This window comes from Eptesicus fuscus, chromosome 3 (genome assembly GCF_027574615.1).
Source record: "Eptesicus fuscus isolate TK198812 chromosome 3, DD_ASM_mEF_20220401, whole genome shotgun sequence".
NCBI lineage: Eukaryota > Metazoa > Chordata > Mammalia > Chiroptera > Vespertilionidae > Eptesicus > Eptesicus fuscus.
The window spans coordinates 134,323-143,764 of NC_072475.1; the positions used below are offsets into that span (position 1 = coordinate 134,323).

At 45.8% G+C, this 9,442-nt stretch overlaps 1 protein-coding gene across 6 annotated transcripts; it reads right to left on the reverse strand.

Annotated features, from left to right (window-relative positions):
- Window positions 1-299: 299 nt before the first annotated feature.
- On the reverse strand, window positions 300-9,428 carry RWDD2B (RWD domain containing 2B). Of its 6 annotated transcripts, none has more exons than XM_054713194.1 (7): window positions 9,378-9,421; window positions 6,709-6,840; window positions 4,343-4,388; window positions 2,574-2,799; window positions 2,427-2,494; window positions 1,945-2,307; window positions 300-1,405 (listed from the first exon to the last, which is right to left on the reverse strand). In XM_054713194.1, exons 3-7 carry the CDS (start codon window positions 4,366-4,368, stop codon window positions 1,171-1,173), a joined length of 918 nt encoding a protein of 305 aa, XP_054569169.1. In that variant the 5' UTR covers window positions 4,369-4,388; window positions 6,709-6,840; window positions 9,378-9,421; the 3' UTR covers window positions 300-1,170. The 6 variants fall into 6 exon arrangements, with proteins under 6 accessions (XP_054569169.1, XP_054569161.1, XP_054569177.1 ...); XM_054713186.1 differs by lacking the exon at window positions 9,378-9,421 and adding an exon at window positions 9,125-9,370; XM_054713202.1 differs by lacking the exons at window positions 4,343-4,388; window positions 9,378-9,421 and adding an exon at window positions 9,125-9,370.
- Window positions 9,429-9,442: the final 14 nt, after the last annotated feature.

A 9,442-nucleotide genomic window follows, 5' to 3' on the forward strand; every position in this document is an offset into this window, starting at 1 on the left:
CGGTCAGGGCACATGCCTGGGTTTCTGGCTTGATCCCCAGTGTGGGGCGTGCAGGAGGCAGCCAACAAATGATTCTCTCTCATTACTAATGTTTCTATTTCTCTCTCCCTTCCTTTCCTTTCTCTGAAATCAATAAAAACATTTTTTAAAAGAGATTGAGCTCAGTTCATGCCTTACCCTTCTGTGAGGTGAACTCAGGAACAGGACATTAAGTACACAAAAATATATATGAGCTGCAAACTCTATTTAAGAAATACTTCACGTGTTTGTGTATCAAATGGTTGGGATAGAATAAAAACTAAAGCTTTAAAAATATTTATTTGGCAAAACAGCTTTCCACTGCTGGTAAGTGGCACAGAAATATAAATAAGATGGTTTTTATTTCATAAGTAGAGGCCCGTGTAGGGTCTAGGGTCCCTAGGCCTGGCCGGTGATCAGGGCTAGCCGGGGCCTTCTTTCATTCCATGCCTCCCCCTGGTGGTCAGTGAACATCATAGCGAGTGATCCAACTCCCGGTCGAACTCCCGAGGGGGCACTTTGCGTATTAGCCTTTTATATAGACAGATAAGCTGTCTACAGCGAGGCAGGGGCTGGTGCTGGGTCAGCAGCTCACCACAGGAGCTGGCATCTCTGTGGTTCTCTTGGCCTTCCTGCCCTCAAGCTTGAGGGGCTACTGCAGCTCCAACCATCGGCCTTGGTGTTGCAGCAAAAAGAGGGGGAAGAGGTGCTCTCGCTGTGTCAATCATGTTTACCAGGAAAGCAAAAGTTTTACCAGGCAACCCATAGCCAAAGCCCTATCCCCAGGCCACCTGAGCTTCAAGAGAGGCTGGGAGAGCTCATGGAAGCAGGTAAAGGGCAGGGGTTAGAGACTGGGTGGCAAGTTGGACTACCAATACTATCTAACTCAAGTCAAATTAATTTATCTTTCAAAATGGGTAGATATGCCAAGGTATTTCTGTCAATAATTTTAAGATTATAAACTAAGACTCAGTTCTGCATTCAATCAGGACATATTTTTAACAGATGCACTTCAGCTATGCTACTTTTTCTTTTTTATCCCTAATATTCTAGAATGGACTAAAGGAAAATTACTTAATCTCTCAAGAAAGAGGGGGTAAAAAACCAAATGGCCAACAGTGACAAAATACTTTCAATGACTCCTCTGCTCAGCTACTGTCCTTCCACGCCAAAGAACATCTGGAAAACATCCCCACATCCACTGGCATTCAGAAACTGATACAGCTGACCAAAGTCCATGTGGTTTCCTCTGGCTCCACTAACACTGAACACTTTTTCTTCAAAAACTGAAAATTTTCTCCATCTTTCCATTTCATCATTTGTACCATCCAAAGGAATGTCTTCTCGATGGCGAATCAAAATTCTCTTCCAGTTTAATTTTTTGAGTCTGAAAAGAAATTTTCAAAGAAGAAAATTTGAAACTGTGTTGTGCATTCTAGAACACTGAAAACATTATTTTCCTAGAAAGGAAGAAATCTATTTTATCTCAGGGATTTATTTTAATCAAATGTGATTCTGGTCATAATCCTGTCCCCAAAGTTATTTGTTGCATTATCACTGATACAGAAAGTGCTGATTCTCAAACTCCCAAAAGGGAGCCCTCAGAAACTCATTTAGGGTACCAGTAGAGAAGTGAGAGGATTAGAAATTCCCAAGCTTCACAGGGAATACACAGCTTATGATGAGGAAGAATCAGATCCACGGGAATGGAGGGCCTTGATTCAACATCTCTTTACAGAACCCTCCCATGTGCACTGTGTCCGATGAGGGAAGTGATGTGACCACGTGTGAGTTCTACTTTGTCCACTGACTTGAGACTGAATTCCCATAAGACACCACCCAGGGAAATGCTTATTTTACATCTCTAGGATCTAGTTGAGAACTGCGATTATTGGCACAGCACAGAGTTTGTGAGAGTGCACCCACCTTGACCAGAATTCTTCGCAAGCACCATGGGGGCCTTCCACACAGACCACGCCTGGCTTCCCAGGCATGCTAAACCCCGACAGGGCAAGCTCCTTCGCCCACTGCAGAATGTCCTTCCGTTTGCATTTGTTGTAGATGTGATGGCTATAGATCCAGAGTCTCGTGAGAATGACATGGACGGGCTGGACTGTACTTCCTGGAATGGGGGGAGGGGTGGGGTCTCTGCTGACATAGCCAGAGGCGTGTTCTCTAACCCAGTCGGTGGCATTCAGTATACAGACGTCTCCGAGGCAATTCCTCTGCAGGTATGTGGTCAGATCTGTGTTCAGCTGAGTCTGCTGGGATCTACTTAATAATACTGACCTGGTTTATATGGGATAAAACATTAAATCAATTTTCTTGGAACACAAAACAAAATCAAGAATTGCTATTATTCTCCGATTAATTTTGACCTTAAAAGCTAGCCAGTTCCTGTAACACACCTGACAGTGATTTCAGGCAGAACTGCAGGGTATTCAAAAGGAAGAATACAGGCCAGAGAAAACACCACCTGATCGAGAGAGAAGGAAAATGCCCTCAGCGTTACGTCTTGACGCGTTTCAATGCTCCCAAAAGCAAAGCTGACTTACCACTGTGTCCGAAGACACGTCCAGGTTCATGTTGATAGTAAAGTAAACTTTTGAAGATCGGCCCTCCATCGTCCTCTTTTCAATGCAATCTTTCAGTTCTGCTACAGCGAGCTGGTCATTCACTATGAGCTCATTCTCGCCAGGGAACATGCTGGCCAGCAGGTCTAACTCAGAGAGCTGGGCCTCAGCCTGTTCAATCTCAACCATTTTGGATATCTGTAAGTTTCTAAGGAGTTAAGAATAAGAGACAATTAACACATACAATCTCAGGATTAAGGGTACTTATTAGATTAGTACCCTTAATTCAATAGATTAAGGTTACTTATTTAAAAAGTATTTGAAAAAAAAATAATAATAATAAATAAAAAGTATTTGATTTCTTCAGAAAATGTGAAATTTGATCAGAGTATCGTTCCCCATTATTCTACTTTGTAATGTCTTGTAATATGTATGTAATAGATGTAATATGTTAATATGGAACAATCCAGTGAGAACAATAAACTCTAATAATAACCACACACCGATTCCCACGCATTGAGATAGTTGATCTGGCATCTTGATCTACTTTATAAAAGTAACTGAATAATGTAATCAAAACCCACATCAATGACAGAGCCAGGAAAGAGGCTAAGACAGGTCACCTTGGAAACCTAGAATGAACAGAGTAAGTAGAGCTAATTCTATGATGGTTTTATCTTAATATTAGGTATATTAGTTTTAAAAGCAGGAGACTAGCCCTGACCGGTTTGGCTCAGTGGATGGAGCGTCGGCCTGCGGACTGAAGGGTCCCAGCTTCGATTCTGATCAAGGGCATGTACCTTGGTTGCGGGCACATCCCCAATAGGGGGTGTGCAGGAGGCAACTGATCTATGTTTCTCTCTCATCGATGTTTCTAGCTCTCTATCCCTCTCCCTTCCTCTCTGTAAAAAATAAAATAAAATAAAATAATAAAAGCAGGAGACTGGGAAAAGGGAAAATAAAGGCTGCTAATTATTCCACAGCTCAAGTAATCCCTGTCAACATTAAAAAAGTACAAGGTTGGAAAATTCAAATAGTAGAGAAAAAAATTAAGATATAGTTTCCTGCTGGTAGTCTCTTCCCCTACCTACCTAAGTCCCCGATCCAAGGCAAAGAGTATTTGGTGTTTCACATCCAAAAAATTTTTAAGCATTATACATAAACATAAATGAAAAATATATGTTAATATAATCCTAATAAAGAGGGAATATGCTAATTGACCCTCACACTGTCACAAAGATGGCGGCACCCACAGCCAATAAGGAGGGAATATGCTAATTGACTGCCCCACCATCAAAGATGGCAGCACCCACAGCCAATAAAGAGGGAATATACTAATTGACTGTCACACCCTCAAATATGGCGGTGCCCAGGGCCTGCTTGAGGCGCAGGCAGTGGCAGCAGCAGAGGTGTGACAGGGCATCGCCTTCCCCTGATCGCTGGGTCACCTCCCACCCCTGAGGGCTCTGGGACTGTGAGAGGGGGCAGGCCAGGCTGAGGGACCCCCCCGTCCAGTGCATGAATTTTCATGCATCGGGCCTCTAGTGTGTAAATATATGTAGAGTGAGATATGTAAACATAATTAAAATGTTCCAAAGGGATGACACATACATCTCCCCCCACCCACTTCCTACTCCTTTTACCCCTCTTACTTTGGAGATCTAGTCACTGTCAGTACATGGCAATCTAGCTCATTCTCTCTAGGGGTTGTCAAACTGAATCAGGTAGACATAATTTATTGCATTCTTTACCTTGGACATTTGGGTTGCTCCCACATTGTTGCTATTATGAACAATTCTGTAATAGAAGTTCGTTTCATATATACAGTTTAATGAGTCATATATATATACATATATATACACACATACACACACACACACATATATATACATATATACACACTAGTATATATAATTTGGTGACTACATATTCAAGGGTAAGTTTGCAGAGATGGCTTGTTGGAACAACAAGTTCAACATTTAAAAACCAAGTTGCCTTCCAGAAAGTTGTCATACAAAAGTTTGAATTTTTTACATAGTTCCCTCCTTTTTAAAAATAATTATTAATACATTGTCTTGTGTGTGTATGTGTGTGGCATTCAAACAGAGTTTGAGGGACATACGGGACTATAACAAAAAACCTAACAACATTCATGTCATCCGAGTTCCAGAAGGAGAGAAGGCAGAGCTGAAAAAGTACTTGAAGAAATAATGGCTGAAAATTTTCCAAATATGTCAAAAGGCATAAAGGAATTCAAGAAGCTGAACATATCTCAAGCAAGATGAACACACAGAAAACCATATCAAGACACATCATAGTCAAACGTCTGAAAACTAAAGACAAAGAAGAAAACCTTGAAAACAGCAAGAGATAAATGAGGAAAAATAATTCATGTTAAGAAAGCATTTCTCATCAGAAACTATAGAGGCCAGAAGGAAGAGTCATAACATTTTCCAAGTGCTGAAAGTAAAGAAAGATTATCCCACAGTATTACATCCATTGAAAACATCCTCAGGAATGAAAGGGAAATCAAGACATTCTAAGACGAATGAAGCAATTATTAATAATTGACTAAACGTGGGTACAAGGAAGAAGGAAAAGACTTTTACTTTCCAATTCGGACGCTTCAATATCATTTGAAGTTTCGTGATTAGCCTGCAGCACTTTTAAATTTCACAGAAAAAAAGAAAGGTTACACTTATTTAAAAAGCTCAGTTCCATTGCTCAAGAGGAAAATATGGCTTACCTTCTCAAAGAGAATTTACTCAGTGAAGTCAAACACCATTATTTATGTTAGCGGTATCCTCTGGGAATTCTTTCTCCTCTTTGGTAAAGTTTTATCAAGCAGCTACTATATGTAGAGCTTCACCCATCCTTCCTTCCTGGAGCTTTCTATTTATTTATTTACTTATTTAATATATTTTTATTGATTTCAGAGAGAAGGAAGAGGTAGAGAGAGATAGAAACATCAATGATGATAATCATTGATTGGCTGCTTCTTGCTCGCCCCCTACTGGGGATGGAGCCAAAACCTGGGCATGTGCCCTTGACTGGAATCAAACCCAGGACCCTTCAGTCCATAGGCCGAGGCTCTATCCACTGAGCCAAACTAGCGAGGGAGAGCCTTCTATTTAGTTTGAGGATCGGGACATTAATAAGATCTAGAACAATGAAGATAAAAGGACTTAGTGTTAAATGATCAGTATAAATATTACTACAGGCATGGGGAGTAAGATGAGGGCACAATCAATGAAATGGGCCACCAGGAAACTTTGGGCAAAGGCCACAGGAGCTGAGCTGAGCTGAGCCGAGCCTTGAAAGAAGGGTAAGACTTAGACAAGCCGAGTGGGAGGCATAATGGGGAGAGAAGAGAGGTCTGTGAGGCAGGAGAGCACAGAACAATCACATAGCCCTGAACCTGTCCCTGCTTCAAACCCCAATGACCACGGCCTCATCCAGAGGCTCATGATTTGGACTATTTTCCCTGGTGCTACCGACTTTGTGCCCTCACCCATTTCAGCCCTTCTTTCCTCTCTCAGCACCTGACTCCTGTGCCTTTCTTGTGGTCGGGTTCAGCCAATGGGCTGGCAGAAGTGGGAGGCTGGGAGGAGAGAGTCCATGGTACTTCTCTGTGGTTCTCTGCTTTGGTGGGATTCTGACAATGGCTGTGACGGGCTAAAGACCACCCCTTCTGCAGGCAGCCCTGTTCCTCATCTCCAGCAGACCTTTCAGGCCTAGTCATGTTCCTTTAAACTTGGCCACTCCTCTGTAAACAGACCCTTTATGAACAATCTCTTCACAGCTTCATAGTTGAGTGTGTGTGATTTCCTTCCAGACCCTTTGGTCCTCCTACCGGAGTCTGGTTCTAATGTCTCCATCAACTTGCGCTCAGCACCGTCATCTCATTGACTGTATGTGGCGTCTAATACATGTATATGGAGACAAGCAAGAGAGCACCAGCAGTCCTGTCATCCCCCTTCACCCCCCCTTAGAAAAAAGTTATTGTAACTGGTGATTGGGCAACAGTGTTGTAATCTGAGAGGAAGGAGTCCCTAGAGTTCCACAGGGGAAGGCAAGGTGGCTGATCCCCCGACAGCTCCCCATGGAGTGAACTGACCGGATTCACCATCTGGCTGTTAGTTTCAGACTCAGAAGCAGGAAATGCCCGCATGTTGAGTGGATCCACTCCCCACAGGCTGCCTTGGATGATCCATTGTCAAGTCCTTTAGGACATTAGCTGCAATGGATCCTGTCAAAAACAGACCACAGATTATGGGGATGTCTGAATTGTGAGGGGTGTTGAGTTCATTAGGATGAACTGGACGCAAATCTGGAAAACATGAAGCACGCTCTCTGCACCCGTGAGTATGAGTCGATGACAACACTACATCATTCCTAATGCCAGTGTGGTTCCAACTGAAGTCCAGGTGCCAGTGCCACGCTGGGGAAATTTTACACAAAAGCATTTTCTGCTTAAATAAGTTCTTGAGGTGCAGAATGACACAGAGTTCAACCAGTTTCTTTAGGGTGCCCCAGGGTCGTCCTATTGTCTTGACTGATCTAGTGTTTATCTTAGACACAAGTGATTGCATTTGGACAATAAATTATAAGGGCACTTTTTTTTTTTGTATGTGGCTTCTCAGCCTTTATTGTTAGATCACAATATGCACCATGAATTTCTTTTCTTTTTTTCTTTTTTAAATATATTTCTTATTGATTTCAGAGAGGAAGGGAGAGGGAGAGAGATAGAAACATCAATGATGAGAGAGAATCATTGATCGGCTGCATTCTGCAAGCCCCCTATCGGGGGTCGAGCCCACAACCCAGGCATGTGCCCTTGGCCGGAATCGAACCTGGGACCCTTCAGTCCGCAGGCCGACGCTCTATCCACTGAGCCAAACCGGCTAAGGCGCACTGTGGGGAACGGGCTGTAAGCTGACACGGTCCTTGCACCTGTAGGGGCTAGCAAGGCTGGCACCTACCCGCACAGATTTCCCAGGCCTGTTTGGATGGCAACTAATCAGTATAATGAGAGCAGCCCCTGCCTACAGAGCTTTCCCAGGGTTTGTTTATATGACTGCTATCAGTAGGATAAGAGCTACTTTCATGTCTTACCAAGAAATATGTATCCAACTAGTGAGATTTATTGTAACAAGAAACCTGTCCTTCAACTTATCCCTCCAGTAGTGATTTTAGAGAAACAAAGAATGTTTTCCTTGTGAGTGATTCCCTGCTTAGTGTCTTATGTATAAAAAGCACTGTATTACTAATAAAAGTTGCCAGAGCTTCTCGAGAGCTGTGGACCTCCCGAATCCCGCTGTCCTGTCTTTCTTTCTCTTCTCAAATCCCACCTCCCTACCTCAGCCCAGTTCAATCGTCAGGCTGGACCTGACAGCGCACCATGAATTTCTAAGAGGAGGGTTTAGTATGTGTTGTACCCCAAACCTATCTGACCCTGGAACACTTTTCTCCAGACCTAATGACATTAGCGCTTCTCCATACAGATGCGTTATTCCTGGCTGGTCATCTAGCCGCCCCAACTTAGTTAAATACCAAGGCTACAGTCCATCTTCATCGAGTCCTTTTCAAATAACGTTTAAAATTCCTGGACTTATTAGAATTCCAAAAATACCCTTCCTAGTCTGTTTTGGAGCTGAGGACTCCAGGAAACAGCTTATTGGTGTTATTAGAGGAAAGGAGGTCACGCACTCAGGTCCTTGACTAGCTGTTTAAGTGTGCACTCTTGCCAGTCTGCCCCAGTGCCACCTGCCACCCATGACCTTGACTTTAGGCCAGTGGCTTGGTTTCTCGTGCCTCAGCCTCCCAATCTCCAAAGCGGGGATGACAGGGCTGCTGTGAGGACCGAATGAGGGTGTGGAAACGGCACAAAACAATGCTTGGCACTAGAGTAAGTCCCTACAAGCGCCTGCTAGGACCGCGAGGGGCTCCTCACTCAACAAGTGTTTCTTGAGCACCTACTGTGTCCAGCGCGGTCCTTGGCACTAAGTGACAACAATGAACAACAGGACAAAGACATCTCTGCCGCCGCGGAGATGCCCTCTCGTGGGAAGAGCCAGAACGCGGTCAGCAGACAGCTGTTAGGATGAAAAGGCTGAAAGGGGACAGGAGCCAGCGGGGAGGTCTGGGCCGAGTTCCCGGCCAAGGGCCCAGCACCCTCGGGCCAGAGGCAGGAGGATGCGGACCGGTGGCGGGAGCAGGCAGCAGGGCTTCAGGAGTCAGGGCTGGAGAGGAGACGCGGGCAGTGCCTGCGGGGCTCACACGGGCCAGAACTTCCCATCCTGACTCCTACGGAAGGCCCACGCGGGGTCTGGCTCGGTCGCGCAGAGGCCACACTGCTGCCGTGTGCTGCCGCGCGGGTGAGGGGCCACCTGCCGGCAGGGCCCGCGGCTGGAAAGGATGCCCTGGGCTCGCCGTGCGGGAGGCGCCGCTCAGTCCCCGGCCCGCATTTCTGTGGGCCCTCGCGTCCTCCTCGCCTCGGTGTTTCTGGGTCAGACCGGGCCGGGGGCGCCCACCTGTTTAATTCCCCACCGGGGCTCGGCGCCCATGGGTCCGGAACCAACGGACGGAACCGCAGGTTGTCCACACGGGCCGCGCCGGGGCTCAGAGGGTACTGCGCAGAACCAGGGGGCCCGCCGAAGCTCAGGAGGGCTTCCGACGCCCCGCGTTGGCCTGAGGAGCCGCGAGGGGCCCCGCGCCTCCGGCCACCGCCGCTCCCGCTAACCAGCAGGTGAACACCCCACAGCCACGCCCCGCGGGGGAACTCACTCAGGACCAGACTTTCGGGACGCGGCCACTGAACTTCCGGCTCCAGGCGCGCGCATGCGCACCGC